The sequence below is a fragment of the Elaeis guineensis genome, chromosome 7, assembly GCF_000442705.2.
Source record: "Elaeis guineensis isolate ETL-2024a chromosome 7, EG11, whole genome shotgun sequence".
Lineage (NCBI taxonomy): Eukaryota > Viridiplantae > Streptophyta > Magnoliopsida > Arecales > Arecaceae > Elaeis > Elaeis guineensis.
The window spans coordinates 90,651,510-90,678,097 of record NC_025999.2 but is presented as its reverse complement, the minus strand read 5'-3'; the positions used below and the strand labels follow the sequence as shown (position 1 = coordinate 90,678,097).

The 26,588-nt window shown below is 36.9% G+C and overlaps 1 protein-coding gene and 1 non-coding gene across 3 annotated transcripts; both read left to right on the top strand.

Moving 5' to 3' along the window:
* The first annotated feature begins 2,906 nt into the window (after positions 1 to 2,906).
* On the top strand, positions 2,907 to 5,175 carry LOC105048455 (uncharacterized). 2 transcript variants are annotated; one of them, XM_010927761.3, is made up of 3 exons: positions 2,907 to 3,143; positions 3,224 to 3,299; positions 3,972 to 5,175. In XM_010927761.3, the coding sequence occupies exons 1-3, from the start codon at positions 3,105 to 3,107 to the stop codon at positions 4,997 to 4,999; spliced, it is 1,143 nt and encodes a 380-aa protein (XP_010926063.1). In that variant the 5' UTR covers positions 2,907 to 3,104; the 3' UTR covers positions 5,000 to 5,175. The 2 variants fall into 2 exon arrangements, with proteins under 2 accessions (XP_010926063.1, XP_019707202.1); XM_019851643.3 differs by having other exon boundaries at positions 2,938 to 3,128.
* A 10,050-nt stretch (positions 5,176 to 15,225) lies between these two features.
* LOC140859509 (small nucleolar RNA R71) lies at positions 15,226 to 15,331 on the top strand. Its single transcript, XR_012143047.1, has one exon. It is a non-coding gene; the product is annotated as a small nucleolar RNA R71 (small nucleolar RNA).
* Positions 15,332 to 26,588: the final 11,257 nt, after the last annotated feature.

The window sequence follows — 26,588 nt, the reverse complement described above, 5'->3', positions numbered from 1 at the left end:
ACAGGTTTACAGAATCAAAACAGTCAGTTGAACAGCAGAGGAAAAAATGTTCTGACTGCTCTGCTACTGCTGGAAGTTGTGACACAAACAAAGACCTCGATCGAAAACAAGCGGGCTAGTAAAAGATCCATGAAACAATAACCAGGATTCATCTCATTCTCGGTCAATCAAACATCATAGAACACCGAAAGTTAAACAGGCCTCAAAGATTATAGGTCATCAAGGAGGGTAGGTAGTGATCTGATCTTATGCCAAAATCTTCCATGCTCCCTCAGAGAACCATCTTCACAAAGCTTGGACTAGAACTTGAAAAGGTTGAGACTTTCACCAGCCACAAATCTGGTGGTGGCGTGTTTGTTAAGGAATACTCTATCATTTATTTCCTTTCAACAACTCCAAGTAATAGCTCCAATAAGCATGAGGATCACCGGTCTCACAGACTTCGGAAAGTTTCTTTTAGTCCAATCCATGCAGAGATTTCTGAAGAGCCGTGTGATTGTAACACCCCCAGTAATCTACATATAGAGCTCCAAAAAATACAAAAGAAAGAGCATTTTGAAAATAAATGATCCAAAGTTTCAGTAGGATTTTTGCAAAGAACACATCCCCCCCCCCCCCCCCCCCTTGATCCTTAGTGGGACGTTAATGTTACATAAGGAGAGGGCAAATCTGCATCTCATGCCCCTAGAATTTATGAAATGATACAAAGAACCCATCGAGAATGCCCCCCCTCCCATCCTGCTTCCAATCAATTTTATCCTCATCGTCATTCAAAATAACTGGCTCCAGCATTGACCTCAGGAGATTTAACTGATCTTGAAGCTCGCAAATGCCGTTCGTACTGATTCTGAATGTCCAGGTTGAAGATAGTCGATTAAAGAACTCAAGATTTTTTTTGTCCATTACGAATCTTATATCGAACTCGGTTCCAGAAAGCCGGTAAGGATTTAATCACATCTTTTCAGAAGCCACAACGTCTCCTAAGTGGCTTCCAGCAGCTTGATGGTTTGATCTTTTTATGATAGACAAGCTCTATTTGCTTTCTCCATGTGCCCGGGTCATTAGTTTTAATAAAAGTTGGGTGGCTTTCTAGCTTCCCTATTCCTCAACAAAAAAAACCAAAAAAGTTCAGATATAAAGGTAAATTAAGCAAACATGTGAGCAAGCAATTAGGTTGGTATTAATTTTTCTGCTGAATCTCCCTCCCACCTCTTGGAACTCTTCTGTTAAAACATGATCCAATTAAATGTCTCTTCTGTTAAAAAAAAAAAAGGTATGGGAGCTATCATTGAGAGAGATGCTCTCCAACCACAGGAATCATGTTTTAAGTCACAGGTTCTACGATGTTGTAAAACCTGTTACGATAACTTTGGATGCTTCCATTACATCAAAAGCATCTGAAGCTATCTGTACGGCAGCTGTTGTCTTTGTGTTATGAATGTACGAAAATACTGTTTAATTTGGAAGGAATCTGTTTCTCTCGCTATGCTTTTCAGTGTGAAGCATTTATTGCCGCTAAGCACGGATCCTATGTGGTGCGTGCTCGGATCGCAGTCATGTCAACCTTCTCGGCAATGCTGGATTTTTGCACAATCTAGATTGAAGTAATGCTTAGCAAATCTCAAATAAGATTATATTCTTCATATAATAAGTACTCTGTAAACTCCACAGAATATCTGAAACCACTTCTTTTAGTACCTTTAACATGGAGGACATAAAATTCTTGCTAAAATCATGGCTGTTGTTATTTTGCGCAAGAAAGTTTGATAAATGTTATTATCATGTACCTGTAAATCCCCAAAGGGTCAATCCTGGAGGCAATGATTGACCCGAGAAAAACAATTGGGTGATTGCTCCGCCTACTTTAGGAATAAAAAAGTCCGAATAATGATGTTATGAACTGTTATTTTCCATTATGACAGCAAAATAGCTTGGAGATCTATCTCTGAACATTGAAGCCAAATAATGGCTGAAAAGAATTAACGGTTCAAAACCTACCTGTTATTTAACCATGATGGTATGTCTGAAGCTTGGTAGTTGGGGAATATGATAACCCAGAAAATTACTCCAGAGAGGCTGTGCCACAAAACTAGATTAGTGTTTCTCAATGAGTGTACTTTTATAATAATTTTACGAACATTATTGCCTATGGATCATGGCAAAGCAAAGTTCAAAAATTGACCGTTATGATGGTTATGGAGGGAATATGTTATGTTTTATATATAATAATAATAATATAATATATAATAGCATTTTATTTTTAATTCTTACATTGCCCGCCTAGATAAATAAAACAATATTTTTAAATTTAAACCATTACAATAGCTGGATAAATAATTTTTTATTTTATAAAAGTGATTAGAATGCATAACGGTGCTATTTTTTAGTTACTGATTGCTAATATTCCATTATAACAGTAAACAACGTTCGTTGGACTGCTGCTCATTCACGTCAAATAATCTCGTTTGCCCAGATGTTGAAGAAAATGCCATTATAATCGTTGTCACGTATCGGGAGCTAATAACGATCGTAGAGGAAGAGGGGAGCGGGACTTTACTGAAGCCCCGTGCTGAAGCGAAGGAAGGTCATGTCAAGTCGCGGCTGCTTTTACTCCTTTACCAAGTTTTTTCGAGCATTAAACGTCAACATCATGCCCCCTCCTCCATCTGGCACTTTACTTGTCTTTCCCCACATCTCTGGCTCTGCTTTGGCCGTTGGATGGCTTTTTGCAGGCCAAGGTTTGACGGAGAGGTAGACTGTATATTTTTATTAGGGGATTCATAAAAGTAGTCTACCCTTCTGTCCCCCTTTCTTTAGGCGGTCTTCCAGAGAAACTTGACACAGGAGCATATTTTTAATCAAAGAAAAAGAGTGTAGGTGCCCCTCACCCGCGTGGGGTTAGGTGTGATATATAGTGGGAGGTGGGTGCGAGTGGGGAGGGATTTTCTAGTGCCGTAGATAAGCCTTCATGCAATCATTTCCCCCACTTGTTAGGTGAGGGAAGCTCGGCCTCTCACTCTCTCTCTCCCTCTCACACTCCGCAGGGAGAAGACTGCGTTTTCTTCTAGTTTGATCTCAAACAGGAGCAACAAACAGCAACCGAAATGGTTAAAGGTGAAGACTTCAAGGTCCTCAAAATGCGGGTAACTCTTGCTCCTCTTCTACTTCTCTATCTCCCTCGTTGTCTTCTAAGTATTTGAAAAAGATTTTTTGTTTCTTGCAGACATACGTACTCAAAGTGAACATGCACTGCCATGGATGCAAGGAGAAAGTTAAGAAGCTCCTCCGAAAAATTGAGGGTACTCACCCTGGGTCATTTTCCCGTTTTTCTTTCTTTTTTCCAAGTTTCTTCTGATCTAGCTTGCTTCTTTTTACTTATTTGAATATGGTTTTCCAAACATGAGATCGCTCCTTTTTACATAGAATTTTGTCAGGTTGTTTGAAATATCAGAAAACTTGAACAAGTACTCCTGTTTCATATAAGATTTTCTCGTTATTTCTTAAGTTAAAAACAGTTTTCTGGGTGTCACTTTTAACTGGCGGTAAAATGAAGGTAGGTGGAACTTTGGCCACCATTTGAGCAAAACTGAGATTTGATTGGAAATGCACAAAAGCTTACCCAAATATTCCGTATTGGAGGCCAGTGGAGTGTCTCTACTCTGCCGAGAAGTGTTTATGGGCAATATATCCCCTTTGTTCTTCCATCTTTTTCGCCTTTCCTTCTCTTTTTGTTTTCTGTGAACTGATTAAAGTGGACCGTAGAAATGAAAGGGAAACTAATTCCTTTACCTTTTTTTTTTTTTTTTTTTTGCTCGCTCATTTTCTTTTGAGCTTTATGAGCACCTGAAATATGACTACACCTACTGCAGCCAGCCAAGTTGTCCAAGGGACAAAAAAAAAGAACCTGTCACCATCAGTCTTACACATCTGTATTTAATTATCTAATGTTTCTCAATTTGCATCTGCTGCAGGAGTCTGCTCCGTAAGCATAGATGTGGAGCACCAGCAGGTCACTGTCACAGGAAATGTGGACTCAGGAACTCTGATCAAGAAACTGGCCAGATCTGGCAAGCGTGCAGAGCTCTGGTCTCAGAAAACCACAAGCCAAAACCACAAGGCCAACCAACAGAAGCAAGCTGCTGCTGTTGGCCATCCAATGAAGGATGGCCACAAGAACAACAAAGACAAAGGCAAGCAAGGCCTCATCCAAAGCCTCCAAGTCTTCAAGAATCAGCACAATAAGCTTTCCTCATTGAGCTCTGATGAGGAGGATTATGATGATGATGATGATGATGATGATGATGAAGATGATGACCTAGATGCGCTGCCTTTCCTCAATATGAACCAACTGAATTTTCTAAGGCAGGCAAGCAATGCCACAGCCAATGCAAAGAAAACCGGCCATGGCATTAGTGCTGGTGGGAATGGTAACAGTGGAGCTGGAAATAAGGGAGGAGGAAATCCCAACCAGAATCAGATAAAAAACCCAAATGGCTTACAGCAACAAGGTATTGATTTTTCGGCTAATAGCAAGATCGTCAATGGTGTCCACTTGGGTGGTGGTAATCCTCATGCAGGGGAGGGTAGAAGGGTGAATGACATCAATGGCACGATGATGGGTCTCCATGGGCTTGGTGGAAACAACGGTGGCGGCTTTCAGGGAAATGGACTCCCTGGTTACACAAGGTTCCCATCAAATGGTGAGGTATATGGCCGGCATCATCAATCCCCTATGATGGTGAACATGCAGGGGTATCAGGCCCATCCACCATCCATGATGAACAACTTGAGAGGGCTCAACAATAATAACATGATGATGCATCCCAGCACATACATGCAGCCTCGGATGATGTACCATAGGTCTCCCCAGATACCTCCTTACACTGGCTACTACAACTTGTATCCAAGCCCGTACTATCCCAATAACCAGTCAGAGAATGATGACTATGGTGTCCATCTTTTCAGCGACGAGAACACCAGAGGCTGTGTTGTGATGTAAAAGCGGTTCATTGGTTGAAGTTTTTTTCTTTCTATTTTTATTTCTTCGTTGTTGTAATGGCCTTATGGATTCCTATGATTAGTGCATTGGTTTGGTGCTTCAAACTGATGCTTTCTAGATATTTACTTGAAGCAGCTATGGAACTTATTAATGTAATATACTATTTGTGATTTCTACATTAATACTGTTTGTGATTTCCACCGTTTTTGTTACCACCGACTGGTTTTGTTTTAAAGGTTTGGTGCTTGGGCTTGGGCTTTTGGGTTCCAATCATACTGCCCATATGCCCATGAGCGACATTAAACAACTGAACAGAAAAACAAACGCTGAATGGATGAATCACTGTAGAGTAGCTCGCAACATCCCACAAGAGAAAAATATTAACCAACTTAGAACAGTATTGTTATATTTTCTCTTCTCAAAGATTCACTTTCCCGAAGACCGTCATATAGATAAAGCGGCACGAGAGGAGTTTATAAATCAACCAGCTTAAATATGGATCAAGGGTAATAATCTATGAATATGACAACATCTTTGTGAATTGAATATGCACGCGTGCAATATAATAATATTCATCTCAGAAGCACGGCTAAGATCCACAGTCCACAAGTGGGTGGAAAAGAATTCGATAGGATTAAAGGCAATCAGGCGTGATAAGACCAAGGTGTCAATTAGATTAAATTTGGGTTTTGGTCCAAAGATATATTTCTTGCTTCCCTGCAGTCAACTTACATTCACAGACCGTGAGGTAGTCAAGCAGCCCTTCCTTCGAAGTCACCCAAGGACAAAGTGGTTGCCAGCATTCAAGTGATATCCCCTTACCAGTCCTTCTCTTGCTTTAGACGGTAGGGCACATGGAGACCAGAACAGGGGCATGGAGATCAAAAGCTAAGAACACCTTGTAACAAGTAAAGTTAAAGCACCGCAAGCTATACACATCTTCAGACTTTGATAGACAGCTTTAGCATCATTGGAGAATGTTGAGACTCGCTTTTACTAAAGGGACGTGATGACATAAAGGCTGAGGACCTGTCAAGGGAATTGAGGTACCGCGATTGGCCGCTGGAAGTAGCAGAGCTGTTGCCTTTTTGACTTCCAGGTATGGAGCACGGTTGCTTTGTACCACCTCAAACCTACAGAATGGTAGATCACCAGCTAAACTGCAGGTGGTGGAACAGACCAAAACTTGGAACGGTTGGTCAGGTCTGGGCTTACTTTGAGTTGGAACTGAACGATTTACTGTGCCCAATCTGAAAAGACCAGACCTCATTTATTCAAAACATGCTGAAAACAAACTACATCGATCCTTTGGAACCAAACTAGACCAACTTCAGAAGCAGTTTCTATAACATAACTATGATTACTAAATTTGTGCGATGCTTTCATCCCCATGACACTGAACTTTGATCAACCTGCATTTGTCATTCTCTCAGTTGGGGCCAACTCAGATTAGATCAGATGAATAATTTTAGACTTAGTCCAGCACAATTAAATGAACAGGTTCGAGCATGAATAATGCTTGGACTAAATTACATCAACCTGACAGCATCAACCAGAACTATAAATATAATGATGCCAACTATTTATGGTTGGCTTCAATCCTGGCTAAAATGACGGAAGAATCGGTAGCTAATAATATAAAACACCATGCAACTTGATATCATGGCCAACTCGTGATCAGGAAACCTTTATATAGTACAAAGCTTACTGGGTCATCCTAGTGGTGCTTTTTTATCAATTGCACAAGGAACATCAAAACTCAATCTTGATTTGCCATAGCACAAAGCCCAAGCATTTCAGATAAGTATCCTATGCTAAAGAATCATACAGCACTAAAGAGTGAACATAAAATATAATGCAACTTTTAAGGGCCACATGGCTATTTAACTAGGACCACTTTATGTAGGGCACATCCCCTTACATAACAAGCAGGAAGTTTCCTTCTTGCTTCCCTCAGCCTGAAAACACAAAGCGATAGACAAGTTAAAATCTAATATTTTAACTCCAAATACGCATCATCTTAATACAGTGCTACTAATGTACAATATTAAAATCTAATATTTTACCTCACCTCATGTACAATATTAAAATCTAATATTTTACTCCTGATTCCATATCTATCCAATCAAACCTACCTCTAATCTTGCAGATTCTTACTTTTGGTTGCTAATCATAGAGACCAGAGTGGTTAAAAAAGCAGTTCCTGTCAGGTAGAAACAACGCAACTGCCTCCTACGTGTATTAGCAAATTAGGTTCTATTCAGTCATGGATGCAATCCTTTGGAACAAGATCTCGAGCATTCTTGTTGAATGGTGTTGATCTTAAGAACTGCAGAAATAAACAATAAATGAATAAACATCGTGTCCATCATACTGTATCTTCATTCGAAGTTTAAATATTTCAGACCACTTGAGGCATCTTCTACCTTAATGTCAGAAACTTGAACAAGACAACCTTTCCAAATACGCATCATCTTAATACAGTGCTACTAATGGGTACTTCTACGAGGTCTCTAAAATGTGAATCCTGACCATCAGAAAGGCAGGGCATCATACGAAACCCCAAAGTGATGTGGCATCAGAGGATATAGACTTGAACAGGAAAGCAGCAAGACTAGAATAGAATTTCCATTTCTTTCTAGTCACATAAAATATGTAGATTCATCCAAGTGTCAAGCAATTGATTTCTATTCTTTTTTAAAGATGACTTATATGAAAGGAATATTAACAATGTGGATCTTACTCCCAACCAATAGGTCTCTAGCTACTTTCTCAATTACTGAGATGGGTACATCATCAGATTTGGCAAGTCCTTACCCAACTTCCAGGGACCATTTTCCGTCCTTGCTAGTTAGCTGCTTTGGCAAATGATCTCATTAAGGTCATATTATATTATTATGAAATATGGTTGCCAAGCAATCTATTCACAACCTTGATGCCCGAAAATGAGAAGCTTTGCCTACAAGGATATTCACCAAGCAGCCATAGAAAACTCTCCAAACAACGAACTCCAAGAAGGTACCCTGTCACAGTATTGCTGGAATCTTGTAATACTTACATCTATCTGATCTTCAAAAACTAATCAAGCACCGTCCAAGAATTCATTAGAAGATCCTCAAAGACCCTTAAATCCCATAGGTCTATTTGAGAGGTATGGTAATCTGTTCTATAATTTTCGATTCATTCATATGCCTCCAACTGGCTACAAACCTTGTCTGCTGCTACATTCAGTCCAGTGTCATATCTGTTTGTGCCATTTATCCTTCACATTCTAGACACCTGAAACTTATCTCAGATAATTCTTCAATAAAAAAGGTTGCTTGGAGAGGGTTCTTCTTGAAAGTCTGGACTCAATTGGAGTTCATGGAAACTATCCATGACAGATGAGAAGTTTATCAACCAGGCTCCCCACTATCAAAATGGTCCACATGCAAGATCAGATGGAGTGACAATACTGCTCAGTAACAACTCACTGTAATATGAATAACTCGCTATAATCTTCTAGTCTACAGGTGTGCTTTCCAACAAAGACAACAGGTATGCATTCTTAAATTTCTCAAGAGATGCATATAAGCATTCCTACACATCCTAGCAACCAAACTTTCTACCAAGGGTGCCGCACCTCCGTTAGAATCACCTCTGCAATCATACTTCAACACAAGCATGCCCTTCCTTATGCTTCTACCCCATCTTAAATCGTTCTTCTTATCAAAATAACCGAAGATCCATTATTTTCCCCTACATAGGTGTTTCTCTAGAGCAGCAATTAGAAACCAAGTAAATTTCTCTTATTCTATAACATTTAACATGATTTTGAAAACGATGCTTCCAAGGTGATTCCTTACCCAAAATCTTCTAAAAGCCCATCCAAACATGCAGCTGTAAGCTACTTATGTAGGGCTATTTCAATGTTTACTAAACATAAGAATTCTTAACCCAAGACTGTAATATCTTTTGAGAATAGTGATGGTAGTGCCACCATCTCTGTTAAGGCATGGAAACTCTCCCCAGCATATGCCCTGAGAGGGATTCCAACCACCGGACCCAAGTCCACTTGGAAATGCATGCTAATATCTCGTCAATAAGAAACATCATTATCTGGTATAACTGATTGCTGACAGTCGCTAAATGTCTTGTGCTTGATCTCTACCACATCAGCCAATTTTTCAAAACCCCAAGATCTAGTCATAAAATCTCGAATTTGTTAAAGTACACACTCACGCATGTTTCATTTTCCTAAACCTCTGTCACCATTTTTCAAGTCAGATCTGGATCCATCAGTCGATTTCATTATTGCAGTCCATTGCAACTGTGATCTTTCTCATAACTCCAATCAGATACAACTTTCCTACTGAACTAAACTATGGGTATCAAACATCAACTTAAACATGATTTCAATGAAACACATTAGCCAACATTGCCTTGGAGCGCGCCCCCCGCACACTTCCCCACTTTTTTCCTTCTTTTTCGCGCGAGTTTGTGTTCTGAATGGAACGGACAACCCTTTTGGCGGAATTACCATAGTTTCTAACTCAGGAACCTCCACTTGGAGGATGAGCACAAAAACTGATTTATCTCCCAGTTTCTGCCTCTCAAGTTTTGCTAATCAAACCATGTCCCGTACACATACACTTCTATCTCTAAATTGGAACCCAATTAGTCAAAATAAACTTCCTACCTCCCATCCTTCAGCCACCAGTCTTAGGAAGTACCTAGAACCTTTAGTTTTTGGTGTCAAGTAGGGTGGCTATCACAGCTCTCATCTTCCTCAAGTTACATGTCACCACACGTGAGCTCCACCACTTCTACATCTGTGAGAGCATGGAGGAGAGAGGTAGGGCGAGGACTGAGGGACCGAGCTGATCAGGCCAAGGGCTAGAGGCAGCTCATGGCTCGGGTCAGTTTGGATCAGGGCCGACTTAGAACTGAGGCAGTTTGGATGGGGTAATAATTCCTAAGATTATAACTGGATAAATCAATGTTGGAAGCAAACAAATATCGTGTTTTATTCTGATTAGGTCTAGAAATAAACTACAATAAAAATTATCTATCTCATTAAAATATTACTGAAATTAAATAGTGTCATGTCCCAAATCCGGGACATAACACGGCCATGCTATCGAAGGATGGAGCCCATGATAACACTAAGCTAATCAATCATCATCAGCTAAAATCTATCAAAAATAAGTTATAATAAAAGATTCAATTTCATTATTCATCAAATAATTAAATCAATATTGGATCAGAACGACTAAATCAAAAAGATAATACTAAACCCAGATATCAAAATTCATCAGTAGTTGATTATAAGCCCATAATAATCCTATAAATTCAATTTCAACTGCAAATCTCCATGCTTATTGGTGTAGACCCTCCAGTCTAGATCATCCTTGTTTCTTAATTTTATTTGTCTGAACAGAAAAGAAAAAAAAAATATGAGCTACACCAACTCAGTAAGTAAACCTTACACTATCTTATCCAGATCAAGCATAAGTTTATACATGCATCAATAAATCATTTAGAAAAAATGATTATCATTGAAACATAAAATTTTCATAATAACAATATATCATAAATCAATAATGCTCTTGCATATGCATAAATCATGCAATTTACATGAACATAATTTTCAATGCACAATATAAACAAATTCATAAATTATGTCAACTTCATATATAAAATTATAAATCATTTGTCATTCTTTTCATATCATGATTCTTAATAATTCTCTCAGACTAAATGCTAAGGTCACTATTATACCCGTGATAGGGCCATAATTATGTACCAACTACTATTACTCGTTGGCAAGGTCGTATACCAACTACTATTACCCGTTGGCAGGGTCATATGTCAATTACTGTTACCCATTGGCAGAGTCATATGCCAATAACTATTACCCATTGGCAGGGTCGTACATAGCTATCTGATGCGTAGTCGTTGATAGCACCAAAAAAATAACTCTACTCACTACATAGGTAGGATGAGTCGAGATCGTATCCTCAGGGACCTTGGGCTAAGTTGAGATTGCAAGGTAAAAGAAAGAAGCGTTGTTTTTTATTTAGAAAATAAATTATCTTAAAATTGAGGTAATTAGAAAATAAAGAGCTTGGGAGTTTTGAATTAATTTGCACTAGCAGAGTTGTATCTCTTTTTTAACTAAATAGATGTGATTAATCTTAGAAAAAATACCTGTCTTTCTTCGGCACGCTCCGTACCCGTAGATCACGACGCGTCTCTGGAAAGTACTAGGTAAACAACTCTTCTTTCCTCGGCACGCTCCGTATCCGTAGATTACGGCGCATCTCCGGAAAGTAAAAGTTGTTCCTAATATTAATCTAACAAGAAAGCATAAATAAAAGCATATGAAAGGGAGCAAATAAAGAACTCATAACAATTTAAATAAAAAATATAATCTTTATTGCATATAAAGAAATACAGAAAAGTTTAGAACAATAAACCATCTCTGTGTCATTACAAAATTTCTTCTCCACTCCCGAGACTGCTAGCCTAGCTGCTCATGAAGTAGTCCCTTTCTATTCCTCTATGCAAGGCTCTAGAAGAATTTCTGGGCTCCCCCCTTCAATGGGAGTACAAAAGTCTTTTTATAAGTGTTAGGAGGGAGGAGTTTTACATGATTTTTCGATGTGGGACTAAAGAAAATACAAATCTTTCAAAATATTTCTAAATATTAATTTTTTTCTTTAATAAGCATTTGTTTGACCGCCATCAAAAATTCCTTGTGAACCCGTCTGCCGTGCGCCTGCCCGCACGATGCTGCACCTGTGCCCGCATCTGTCCCGCGTCCTGCCCGCGTCCACACGCGCGTCCCACGTCCTTTCTTCTTCTGAATTCACGTATTTCTTCTTTTGAATTCACGTAACGCGCGCCCAGATCCTTTCTTCTTTTGTTTTGAATTCATGCACCCAGAACCTTTGAATTCACGTGAAACATTTTTATATTCCAAAAAAAAACAAAAGTTTCTTCACAATAACATCTATATCCTTTTAGATTTCTTGCATAGTATCTTCATTTTCTATAATACCATATGCATCCTTCTTTTATTTTAATTTTATTTTAAATCCAAATTTCTTCAAACTTGAGTCTTTTTGATTTATGAATTGGACTCTTTGTATCGGCAATCATCTTTCCTGTAAAACATAAAAAAAAATATCAAATTTTTAATAAATAAAATAAATTAAATATAATTTTTTACTTTAAATGACTTAAATTATGTGTTTATCACACCCCCCAACTTGAATTTTGCTCGTCCTCGAGTAAAATAGATATATCATCATTGTATACCGACTCGGTCTTGAATCAAAAATTAGGTTAGGCATCCCAAAAGGTAGATGATACTTGGTCAGATCATTAAAGAGATATTTCATTGGATTATCAATTTGACCCAATTAGTGGTTGAGTATTAACTAAAGAAATTTCAGAGCTTTCCTTTCACCAATTCCCCACTTTACTCTTTAAATCCTCTAACTTAATGGGAAAGAGGTTTATTATCTTCTTGCAATTTAGTCCCCTTAATATATATATATATTATTATTATTATTTTTTTTTTAAATATATAACATTGCCTACCTTTTTACGCGAACCACAACGCTTACTTAGGCGAAAGGGCCCAGTTACTCAGTAGGAAACCAATGTTTTTTTTTTTTTTTTTAAGGAGAATTTTTGCATACCTCGATCTTTCCACCCAATTTCTCATGAAGCAGATTCTTTATTGAGATCAGTAAGAAGAGGGTTTGTAGAATCACTCCTAAAATTTGATCTAGTTTAAACCCTACCATTCATTGGATTTTCTTAATAATTTATTCCTCAGTATCTCTAAAATTATCTTGACCGTTAATCATTCATTTATTAGGATGCCTAATAAAATTTGAATCCATAAAACTAATTATTTCTGACCATACTCGAGGATTTGATTAATTTCCTTTCCCCCCCCAACTTAATCTACATTGTCCTCAATGGAGTAGGAAAGCAAAGAAAATAAAAGGAGAGAGTGCACCTGGGGTAATTTTACTTCGGAAGTTGAAGATAGCTTCATTGATTAATAGGTTCTTGTTCTAAATTCCTGCAGCTGCGGTAAAGTAAAAATATGAAATCGTTGGGTTGCCTCCCAACAAGCGCTAAGTTTTATGTCTTCAGCCAGACGTCAAATTTATTAACAGACTCTTCCATACAGAGTGGTCCTTTATTCTTTTAAAAAAAAATGATGATCAGTTAAAACAAAATAGAAGAAATTTGGGTTGCCTCCTAAAAAGCGCTAAGTTTTACGTCTTCAGCCAGACGTCATATGCAATAAAACCAACAAAAGATGGGCAATGGCTCATACTTGATTGTCCATAGAGGAGTGGTTTTATCGTGTGGTGTATCTAATAATATGTTAACTTCTTTCATATATCCCTTAAAGTCATACACTCCAAAGTGAGTCAAGCAAGTATCTAAGGGGTCAGGTGCTAGAATTGTGGGTGTTGCATCTTCTATAATGTCTTCTAGTGTATCTACTTCGAAGCAACTATCCATTGATGGTCCTTGGGAAGCACCAAACACATTCAGTCTTAGTTTTTTATTCTCAAACGATACGTCCATGACTCCTGTCCTACAATTGATGCATGCATTCGCCGTAGCTAGGAAGGGTCATCCTAAGATAATGAGAATTTGTCTGGGGTTGCCACTTAATTCCATATCGAGAACCAGAAAATCAACTGGAAAGTAAAACTCATCTACCTTGACCAAGACATCCTCAAGCATTCCACGTGGTTCCTTAATTGATCTGTCGGCTAACTGTAGTGTGACTGATGTGGGTTTCAGTTCTTCGAATCCAAAAAGTTCATACACTGAACTAGGTAAAAGATTCACACTTGCCCCTAAATCCAGAAGAGCTTTTTCAATGTGATAATCTCCTATAACACAGGAAATGATGGGGGCTCCTGGGTCCTTAAGCTTTGGAGGAGTGGCATGCTGGACGACAGAACTAGTCTGTTCAGTGAGGCATACTTTTTTTGGGATTTGTGATCTAGATTTACGTTTTTGGGTACACAAATTCTTCAAAAATTTGGCATAAGCAGGGACCTGTTTGATTGCGTCTAGAAGGAGAAGATTAATTTGGACTTGCTTAAACAATTCCAACATCTCATCAAGTTTTCCTCCCTTCTTATCTGAAGGAATAGGGGCTTTCAGGGCATCCGAAAATGGGGCTTTAGGCAAGTAAGATGATTTCGGTGCAGTTGGTTCCTTCTCTATTTTCAGGTCCTCCTTGTTCTTGGGTGATTTGGATTCGGTTAGAGGTTTAGGGTCGGTCTCATTGGTTTTACTAGTGTGTTCAATGACCTTTCCACTTCTCAGAGTCATGATTGATTTGGCATGTTCAGAAAAAGCTTCTGGGGTATTAGAACTCTCAATCACAAATTGCCCTCTTGGGTTGCTCTCGGGTTGGCTAGGTAATTTTCCTCCTTCCCTCCTACTTAATGCAGTTGCTAGTTGACCTATTTGGGTCTCTAGCTTAGCAATGGATTGTGTGTGGGAGTTAAGGGTTTGAGTGTTGACTTCTAATCGTTCTAGTGCTTTCAGAACTTTTTCCTCAAAAGCTGAGCTGTGACCAGTAGTAGACGGTTGAGGAACATTTTGAAATTGATGGTATGGTCCATGCCTATATGTTGGGTCTTGATATTGAGGTCGAGGTGCGGCAGGATCAACCACTGGTTGTGGTCTCCAAGAAAAATTTGGATGGTTTCTCCAGCCGGGGTTATAAGTGCTCGAATATGGATCGTTTTCTGATCTGCGAGCTTGTTGGACTTGAGCTTGCTGAACCTGCTCGTGCACAAACTTAGGAAATTGAGGTGCGGCTGGGCATTCACTAACAAAATGGTTCGGACTTGCACACAATGCACAAACTTCTTGGATTGGGTTAGGTGGAATTGGGGATTGTCCAGTATTTAGAAGACGATCTAATTTTTGGGACAGTTCATCTACCTTTTGATGGATATCTATGGCATTTTCTACTTCATATATTCCACCTCTTTTTGGGTTTAACATGGGTTTATCTCTAATAGAGGCAGACATATGATGTAATAAATTTTCACTTAAAATTTCAAACAGTTGCCATGCCTCATCCTCACTTTTCAGCATGAATGTCCCACCGCATGATGCATCGACCATTTGTCGATGTCTTTCAGAGAGTCCATCATAAAAACATTGGATTAACTGCCACTTGGGTACAGCATGGTGGAGATATTTTCTAATAAGGTCCTTTAATCTCTCCCATGTTTCATGAAATATTTCTCCATCTAATTGAGAAAAACTAGTTATGGCTTTCCTTATTTGATTAGTTTTTCCTATGAAAAAATATTTCTTGAGAAACTCTCCTTGCAGCTGGTCCCAGGTTGATATAGTCATGGAATCCAAAGTATGTAGCCAGTATTTGGCTTTGTCCTTAAGTGAAAAAGGGAATAATTTTAACCTAAGAGCATCATCGGAGAAGTTGTGAATTTTGACAGTTGAGCATATCTCAAGAAATTCTTCAAGATGTTTATAAGGGTCCTCATTACTAAGTCCATAAAATGAAGGTAACATTTGGATTATACTGGACTTAATTTCATATTGAGTGGCCTCCACAGGGGGCACTTGAATACAAGGAGAGTAGGTATATGTGGAAGGAGTAAAGTACTCCTTCAATTGCTTGGGTGGATCATTCTCCTGATTTCGGTCCATCTTTTTACGTCTGTTGGCTCTAAGGGTTCTTTCTATTTCTAGATCAAAAGGTTGGATTTCTGGTCGTAACGATCTACGGCCAAGCATACACCTTACAATTATACTGTAGAGCAAACACAAATTTTTTTTTTTTTATAATATATATTTTTATAATAAAGTGAGAAAAGAATGAAGAAAATCTAAAGAGAAGAACCTAAGAATCTTAAATCTATGAAAAGGGAGAAATTAGTTAATATTTAGATGTTAATTGCAATCAACTTAAACAATCATAGACTCTCTATCCTAAGGTTAACTTAGATCTAGACAGCTCCTAACTTTCAAGACCGCCTTTGAGCACTCCAAGCTCAAGACTGACTAACTGACTCGGCCAGGTAAGCGTAAGATGTGGGAGGTTCCCTGCTCGTTGCTTTCCTTAGACACCAACTAAGTTGGCCAGGTCAGTCAACGGAACCAATTGAAAACCACTTTCTTTAACCACTTGCCTTAGACACCGAGCAATTAACCAATCTGCACTCGGTTCAACTCTAGAGCTTTCTTATCCTATTGAGCTCGAAATTCCTAGGGCTGACGTCTAGTTGATTTTAAATTAAGGTCTAGGTTATGCAAATGCAAAGGAGTGATTTGTGGGCCAAGGAAGGGTGATCAAGTCCCCACCTTATCTGGTTAATGGGTTATTGCCCTTAAGATTAATTATGGAGATGCAATGCAAAGAAACAAGGTGTCCAATCAAGTTAGAAATTTTTATATTTGAGGTTACGCTATTTTAGTTAAGTGTTATGAAATATCAGTGGCTTTTTTTTTATAATTTTATCTTTTTATATATATTTTTATTATTTTTTTTAAATTCAACCGTGCCAAGATCCCCGGCAACGGCGCCAAAATTTGATGCGTAATCGTTGATAGCACCAAAAAAATAACTCTACTCACTACGTAGGTAGGATGAGTCGAGATCGTATCCTCAGGGATCTTGGGCTAAGTTGAGATTGCAAGGTAAAACAAAGAAGCGTTGTTTTTGATTTAGAAAATAAATTATCTTAAAATTGAGATAATTAGAAAATAAAGAGCTTGGGAGTTTTGAATTAATTTGCACTAGCAGAGTTGTATCTCACCAAAAAAATAACTCTACTCACTACGTAGGTAAGATGAGTCGAGATCGTATCCTCAGGGACCTTGGGCTAAGTTGAGATTGCAAGGTAAAAGAAAGAAGCGTTGTTTTTGATTTAGAAAATAAATTATCTTAAAATTGAGATAATTAGAAAATAAAGAGCTTGGGAGTTTTGAATTAATTTGCACTAGCAGAGTTGTATCTCTTTTTTAACTAAATAGATGTGATTAATCTTAGGAAAAATACCTGTCTTTCCTTGGCACGCTCCGTACCCATAGATCACGGTGCGTCTCCGGAAAGTACTAGATAAACAACTCTTCTTTCCTCGGCACGCCCCGTATCCGTAGATCACGGCGCGTCTCCAGAAAGTAAAAATTGTTCATAATATTAATCTAACAAGAAAGCATAAATAAAAGCATATGAAAGGGAGCAAATAAAGAACTCATGACAATTTAAATAAAAAGCATAATCTTTATTGCATATAAAGAAATACAGGAAAGTTTAGAACAATAAACCATCTCTGTGTCGTTACAAAATTTCTTCTCCACTCTCGAGACTGCTAGCCTAGCTGCTCATGAAGTAGTCCCTTTCTATTCCTCTATGCAAGGCTCTAGAAGAATTTCTGGGCTCCCCCCTTCAATGGGAGTACAAAAGTCTTTTTATAGGTGTTAGGAGGGAGGAGTTTTACATGATTTTTCGATGTGGGACTAAAGAAAATATAAATCTTTCAAAATATTTCTAAATATTAATTTTTTTCTTTAATAAGCATTTGTTTGACAGCCATCAAAAATTTCTTGTGAACCCGTCTGCCGTGCGCCTGCCCGCGCGATGCTGCACCTGTGCCCGCGTCTGTCCCACGTCCTGCCTGCGTCCACGCGTGCGTCCCACATCCTTTCTTCTTTTGAATTCACGTATTTCTTGTTTTGAATTCACGTAACGCGCGCCCAGATCCTTTCTTCTTTTGTTTTGAATTCATGCGCCCAGAACCTTTGAATTCACGTGAAATATTTTTATATTCCAAAAAGAAACAAAAGTTTCTTCACAATGACATCTATATCCTTTTGGATTCCTTGCATAGTATCTTCATTTTCTATAATACCATATGCATCCTTCTTTTATTTTAATTTTATTTTAAGTCCAAATTTCTTCAAACTTGAGTCTTTTTGATCTATGAATTGGACTCTTTGTATCGGCGATCATCTTTCCTGTAAAACATAAAAAAAAATATTAAATTTTTAATAAATAAAATAAATTAAATATATTTTTCTGCTTTAAATGACTTAAATTATGTGTTTATCACTATCTGAGAGCCTTTTTTCATGTTTCTTAAAATAGACATTCTTAAATCATATTTCATCAAATCATATTTTCTTAAATCATGCATAAATAAGATACTAGATAATTTTATAAATTTCACAATTCATAAATAATTTTTAACGATAAAACAATTATGAAATCATTCCATTTATAACCAGATATACATTTTATAAATATGAAGTTCATTTTTCATAAAAAAATAATCATTCATATTAATATATTCATAAATCACTATTTTACTATGAATCATGAATTTCATAATGCATATACTTGATCCTTATTTTATGAAAATACAGAATAATTTTTTTCATGATAAAATAATTAATAATTTCAAAAGCAAGTAAGAAGTATTGGAATTACTTATCTTTTTCATCCTAAATCTTTTGTCTTCCTTAAATGAATCAGATAATCCTATTTAAAATATTAAATCAGGATCAATTTTTATTTCATAAATTTAATAAAATTAAATAATAATAATAAATAATTGATTAGGTGATCAGTCTGATAGACCATCCGGACACTGAATCAATTAGGGATCATAGGTCCCTAAAAGGAGAAAATATGGCCTAATATAGGATCCAAAGGGTCTTCTTAGAGACACAAAGGAGGAAAGAGAATTTTTTTAGAAAGAGAAAGTAGAGAGAGAAGAGAGGAAGAGAGGGAGAGAGGAGAGAGAAAATCTTCTCTTTTTTTTTCTTTTCTTTTCTTTTCTTCTTTCTCTTCCTGGCCAAACAGAGGAGGGACCGATGGGAGGGGCTCCGTGGCTGGGGCTCCGACGAAGGGCGGTGGCACGGTTAGAGGTCCGACAGTGACGGCCGACAGCGGGGAGCAAGAGATCGCCGGCAGCGAGGCTCGACCGATGGGGGATTTAGAAAAAAATAAAAAATAGAAGACTCGCCCTTTTTCTTGGATTTCTCCGATCATTGGCCAATCACCGATGGCCATGACCTTTGGAGAAGGAGGCTAGGGAGGTGGGGGTCATGACCCATGGGTGCAGCACCATGGGCGGTGGCGCTGGTGGCCAGAAAAGAGGAAGAAATGGCTCGACCGAACAGGAGAAAAATAGGGCATGTTGTTTTGTAGATTTTCTGACGATCCCGATGACCGGCGAGGGTGCGCGAAGCCATGGGAAGGAGGGAAAGAGGGAGAAGAAGAAAGGTCAGAGTCTTACCTCAACCTTCAGCAGCGTTATCGGTTTTAATTTTCGATGAGCACGAGCAAGGGTGGTCGCGGCCTCAATCGGAGAAAAGAGGAGAAATCAAGCTTGAAGATCGCCGGTGGGGGGTCATAAGGAGGAGAGGACTATTTATAGAGAGCCCTAAGACCTCGGTAGTCTTGGGACTCCCATTCCAAATGGGACTTATCAGAGAAGAAGACTCCTGATAGGAGTCTTCTTCTCATTTTTTCTTTTTTTTTTTTTGTTTTGGGCTTGGTGGGCCGCTTTCGGGTACATTCTACCCTCCTTAAAAAAAAAAATTCATCCTCGAAACTTGATATACCTTCATTTTCAAATAAATGAGGATGTCTTATCTTCATATTATCTTTATCATACTTTAGATTAGTTTCTGTCTATCCTGATTTTCTTATGATACAATTCTTAAATAAAGCATTGGTAAGAATAAACTTTTTTTTTAAAGTGAAGATATCACATATAATAATTTATTCAATTCTTCAAATATGTAGTTTGTCACGCTCCAAATTCGGAACATAACATGGTCATGCTATCGAGGGATGGAGCCCATAATAACACGAAGCCAATCTATCATAATCATCCAAAATCCATCAAATAAAAAGATTCAATTCCATTATTCGTCAAATAATTGAACCAATATTGGTTCAGAGCATCTAAATCCAAAAGCAAGTACCAACTCGAATCTCAATATTCACAAATAACTACAAATCCATGATCATAAAATAAACTAAACTTCCGGTATCAAATTTTCAAGCTTGCTACGCAAATCTTCAAGTTTAAATCCTTCATCGATCCTAATTTATTTTCTCTATAAAAGAAAAAAAATAAAAAGAATATGAACTACACTAATCCAGTAAGTAGAACTTGCGCTTCCTTATCGGATTAAGCATAAATTTTTCATGATAATATAATATTTAAAAAATAACAGATAATATAAAATAAAGTATTTCATAGAGCATATAATAAAACAAATCATAAACCAATCATGCATGCATAAAATTATGTATATTTCACAATCATAAATCATAAATCATTCTTGTCATGTATTCATATCAAATTTTGAAACATTGCTCCTAGACATGCGTACTAAGGTCACTATTATACCAATGACAGGGTCATGTTTCTTAATCGATAAAGTTCTTATTTCATACGCCAACTTTATACCCATTGGCAGGACCATGTTTTGTGTGGATGCTAGCTCCGATTGTCGACCTTCCAAAAGAAATTCGTTCATAGCTATCTGAGAGCCTTTGAAATTCTTATATCTTTTTCTTAAAACATACATATACATAGATAGAAAAATAATGAAATTCATGCTTCATAATCATGCTATTTTCATAAAATATATTAATGGAATCAATACTCATAATAAAATATATTTTTTCATATCACGTATGCTGATCCTTATTTTATGAAAAATATGATTTCATCAATAGCAATTCTTTATATGAAAATATAATTATTTAAAAATAAATAAGGAGCATAATATCCACTTACCTCATTCATCTTAGATCTTCAAACTTTGTTAGAAGAATCAGTTAATCCTATTTAAAATATCTAATTATCATTAATTTCTATTCTATGTATATAATAAAATTAAATTATAAGAAAAGAGGACTGTTGATCGGATGTGTCGGACCATCCAGATACTAGGGCAATTCAGGGTCTCTGATCTGAGGATCAGATTTAAGTGACTTGATCAAAAAATTGTAAAGCACAGATTAGATTAAGATCAATCAATAGAGTTCATTAATAATGAATCTGAAAGATACTTTGATATGATCAAATAAGATTGACATACAGCACGGATATCGAAGTAACTTCAAATCATCTTGTTAGAGTCAATATGAGTCCTTAAAAAATGAAGGCATGACTCGGTACAGGATCCATAGACCTTCTTAGAGAGAGAAAGTCGATCATGAGAGAGAAAGTAGAGAGAATCTTCGTATCCTTCAAAAGTGACAATTATGATTGAGAAAGATACTTGATATGATCAAATGAGGTTGACATACAGCACGGATATCAAAGCAACTTCGAATCATCTTGTTAGAATCAATATGAACCCCTAAAAGATGAAAGCATGACTCGGTACAGGATTCATAGACCTTCTTAGAGAGAGAGTCGGTTATGAGAGAGAAAGTAGAGAGAAAAAGTAGAGAGAGAATCTTCGTATTCTTCAAAAGTGGCAATCATGATTGAGATCATCAGAGGTTATATCAGGGTGACTTAATATGGATGGACTATAATCGATGTTATCAATTTCGAATAAGGATCGGATCGGGATCCAATCTATTGCACGATTTTCGAAGCAATCTCAGGCCATCATATTTTCATCTAAAATTTATCCTAGAATCTGTGATGCAATCAGAGAAAGAGAATGACCCTAGAGAGACAAAATCCATAAAAAGAGATAAAAAAAATTTATAGAGAAAAAATAGAGAGAGAATTTAGAGAGAGAAACTGGAGAGAGAAGGTAAAGAGAGGAAAGAAGAAAGAGAGAGAAAATTCTCTCTTTTTTTTTTTATTTTTCTATTTTTCTTTTTCTTCTTCTTCTTTTTTTTTCTCTTTTTCTTTTTCTTTTCTTTTTTTTTCTTTTTCTTTTCCTTTTCTTCTTCTTTTTTTCTTTTCTTTTCTTCTTTCTCTTCCTGGCCGAACAGAAGAGGGATTGAGGGGAGGGGCTCGGTGGCTCGGGCTCTGACGAAGGGTGGCGGCACGGTCGGAGGTCCGACAGTGGCAGTCGACAGTGGGGAGCAAGAGATCACCTGCAGCAAGGCTCGATCGGCGAGGGATTTAGAAAAAAATAAAAAATAGGGGACCCACCCTTTTTCTTGGATTTCTCTGATCATTGGTCGATCACCGACGGCCATGATCTTCGGAGAAAGAGGCTAGGGAGGTGGGGGTCATGACCTATGGATGCGGCACCATGGGTGGCGGTGCTGGTGGCCGAAAAAGAGGAAGAAAGGGCTCGACCGAACAAGAAAAAAATAGGGCATGATATTTTGTGGATTTTCTGGCAATCCCGATGGCCGGCAAGGGTGCACGAAGCTATGAAAAAGAGAAAAAGGAAGAGAAGGAGGGTAGGGGCTTATCTTCGACTTCGGTGAGGTCTTCGATGAGAAATTGAGGCGAACACAAGAACATGATCGACAGCTTCAACAAAAAATTTCGAGAGGAAGAAGACGGAGATCTGAAGGCTGGTCGTAGCTGGCTATTGAGGGGGAGAAGGGGGATTTATAGGAGTCTTCCCAAAGTTTTTCAGTGGCCTTGGGAGTCCTACTCCTGGTCGGATATGGGAAAGAAGAAGACTCCCAACGGGAGTCTTCATTCTCTATTTCTTTTCTTTTTTTTTTTTCTATGGGCCTGATGGGGCTAGATTTTTAAAACTGGGCATTACATTCTATCTCCCTAAAAAAAAAATTTTATCCTCAAAACTAAGTTATATTGTTTGAGATATCTAGGATTCTTCTTGACATTATCTACAATAAAATAATCTACTGACAAAAATTATCGGACTATGATCAGATTAGATTAAGATCTATAGTATCCTTTCATTATCAATAAAATTCTTCCTTATTTATAACTAATGTATTCTATAATATCTTTTGATTTAAAGGATTAATATTTCTAATTAATTTAGACCACTATGCTTTTGCTGCACACTCTGATCTCAACTTATCAAATTATCTAAGTCTATCAAAAATAAAAATATCTTTGTATGTTAAATCAATCAAAGATAGATCCAACTTTTAGATTTCATATAAAACTTAGTGCAAAATTTTAAATTTTCTTGTCATTACTATCTCTTAAGCATCGCACATCAAAATTAAATTTTCATCCACCTTCTATGTTTGAACTTATTACATAAGCTTCACCACTCCTCAAGAATTTCATATGTCTAAAATTAATTTGAGTTAACCTTCGATTTACCTTACAATCATTTAAACAACTTCCAAACCAACATTTCTTTGCAAAAAAATTAACATCAAAATCAGCAAAGTTATCATGTCCTTTATCCATATAAGTTTAGCATGCTAATATCATCAAATATACCCAACATAACATATCAATACCTCCCACTTCATTCCAGAGTCAACACTTCTCGTACTCAGGTCAACTCTACTAATTGGAATCCAAAATATAACTCATCAATTCTACTATAGATATCATATGCCACTTATGCATAAATTTCATCATAATATCTATTGATTCGAAATCAAATTATTAAATTCTTTTTTTTATATCTATCATATTCATCATAATCTTAGCCTCAAATTCAAATATTACTAAAGTCACAATCCCGAATAATGATAACCTTAAGCTCAAATACCATTTAAGTCATATTCTCTAGTGATCATAACCTAAACTTTATATCATTCATTCATGTCCTTAATGATCATAATCTTAAGCTCTGATGTCATCCATCATACTCCACTCTATCACATCCTATTGATCATACATAAAATTTTGTTGTCACTTCATAATCTCAGTGATCTTAAACCTAAGCTCTAATATTATTCTATCATATCCTAATCACTTATATCATAATCTCCAATGATTATAACCTAAGCTCTGATACCATAAAATGTCATGCCCCAAATTCGAGACATAACACGACCATGCTACTAAGGGATGGAGCCCACAATAACACGAAGCCAATCCATCATAATCATCTAAAATCCATCAAATAAAAAGATTCAATTCTATTATTCATCAAATAATTGAACCAATATTGGTTTAGAGCATTTAAATCCAAAAGCAAGTACCAATCCGAATCTCAACATTCACAAATAACTACAAATCAGTGATCATAAAATAAACTAAACTTTTGCTATCAAATTTTCAAGCTTGCTACGCAGATCTTCAAGTTTAAATCCTTCATCGATCCTAATATTTTTTTCTATAAAAAAAAATAAAAAAAATATGAGCTATACTAGTCCAGTAAGTAGAACTTACGCTTTCTTATCAGATCAAGCATAAATTTTTTATAATAATATAATATTTAAAAAATAACAGATAATATAAAATAAAATATTTCATAGAGCATATAATAAAATAAATCATAAACCAATCATGCATGCATAAAATCATGTATATTTCATAATCATGAATTATAAATCATTCTTGTCATGTATTTATATCAAGTTTCGAAATATTATTCCCAAATATTCGTGCTAAGATCACTATTATACCCGTGACAGGACCATATTTTTTAATCGACATAGTTCTTATTTCATGCACCAAATTTATATCCACTGGCAGGGCCATGTTTCGTATGGATGCTAGCTTCGGTTGTCGACCTTCCCGAAGGAATTCGTTCATAGCTATCTGAGAGCCTTTGAAATCTTTATATCTTTTTTTTAAAACATACATATACATGGATGAAAAAATAATAAAATTCATGCTTCATAATCATGCTATTTTCATAAACACATTAATGAAATCAATGCTCATAATAAAATATAATTTTTTATATTACGTATGCTGATCTTTATTTTATGAAAAATATGATTTCATCAACAGTAATTCTTTGCACAAAAATATGATTATTTAAAAATAAATAAGGAGCATAAGATCCACTTACCTCATTCATCTTAGATCTTCAGACTTCGTTAGAAGAATCAGCTAATCCTATTTAAAATATCAAATCATCATTAATTTCTATTTCATGTATATAATAAGATTAAATCATAAGGAAAGAGGACTGTTGATCGGATGTGTTGGACCATCCAGATACCAGGATAATTCAGGATCTCTGATCTGAGGGTCAGATTTAAGTGACTTGATCAAAAAATTATAAAATACAGATTAGATCAAGATCAATCAATAGAGTCCATTAATAATGAATCTGAAAGGTACTTTGATATGATCAAATGAGATTGACATACAACATGGATATCAAAGCAACTTCAGATCATCTTGTTAGAGTCAATATGAGCCCTTAAAAGATGAAGGCATGACTCGGTATAGGATCCATAGACCTTCTTAGAGAGAGAAAATCGGTCATGAGAGAGAAAATAGAGAGAGAAAGTGGAGAGAGAATCTTCGTATCCTTCAAAAATAGTAATTATGATTGAGAAAGATACTTGATATGATCAAATGAGGTTGACTTACAGCACGGATATCAAAGCAACTTCAGATCATCTTATTAGAGTCAATATGAGCCCCTAAAAGATGAAGACATGACTCGGTACAGGATTCATAGACCTTCTTAGAGAGAAAAAGTCAATTATGAGAGAGAAAGTAGAGAGAGAAAGTGGAGAGAGAATCTTCGTATCTTTCAAAAGTGACAATCATGATTGAGATCATCAGAGGTCATATCAGGATGACTTAATATGGATTAACTATGATCGATGTTATCAATTTTGAATAAGGATCGGATCGAGATCCAATCTACTACACGAATTTCGAAGCAATCTCAGGTTATCATATTTTCATCTCAAGTTTATCCTAGGGTCTGTGATACAATCAGAGAGAGAGAATGATCCTAGAGAGACAAAATCCATAAAAAGAGATAAAAGATCTAGAGAGAGAAAATAGAGAGAGAATTTAAAGAGAGAAACTAGAGAGAGAAGGAAAGAGAGGAGAGAGGAAAGAGAGAGAAAATTCTCTCTTTTTTTTTTCTTTTTTTTATTTTTCTTTTTCTTCTTCCTCTTTTTTTTTTCTCTTTTTCTTTTTCTTTTCTTTCTTTTTTTTCTTTTTCTTTTCCTTTTCTTTTCTTCTTCTTTTTTTCTTTTCTTTTCTTCTTTCTCTTCCTGGCCGAACAAAGGAGGGACCGAGGGGAGGGGCTCGATGGCTCGAGCTATGATGAAGGATGACGGCACAGCCAAAGGTCCAGTAGTGGTGGCCGACAGTGGGAAGCAAGAGATCACCGGCAGCAACGCTCAACCGGTAAGGGATTTAGAAAAAAAATGAAAAACAGGGGACCCGCCCTTTTTCTTGGATTTCTCCGATCATTGGCCGATCACCGACGGTCATGATCTTCGTAAAAAGAGGCTAGGGAGGTGGGGGTCATGACCCATGGGTGTGGCACCATAGGTAGCGGTGCTGGTGGCCGGAAAAGATGAAGAAAGGCCTCGACCGAATAGGGGAAAAATAGAGCAGGATATTTTATGGATTTTCTGACGATCTCGATGGCCTGTGAGGGTGCACGAAGCTATGAAAAAGAGGGAAAGAAAGAGAAGAAGGAGGGTCGAGGCTTACCTTCGACTCTGGTGAGGTCTCCGATGAGAAATTGAGGCAAACACAAGAACAGGGTC

Coding starts and splice junctions, on each gene's coding strand:
- LOC105048455 (XM_010927761.3), top strand. CDS start 3,105: ATGGTTAAAGGTGAAGACTTCAAGGTCCTCAAAATGCGG. Junction 3,144..3,223: donor TCAAGGTCCTCAAAATGCGG/GTAACTCTTGCT, acceptor TGTTTCTTGCAG/ACATACGTACTCAAAGTGAA. Junction 3,300..3,971: donor GCTCCTCCGAAAAATTGAGG/GTACTCACCCTG, acceptor CATCTGCTGCAG/GAGTCTGCTCCGTAAGCATA.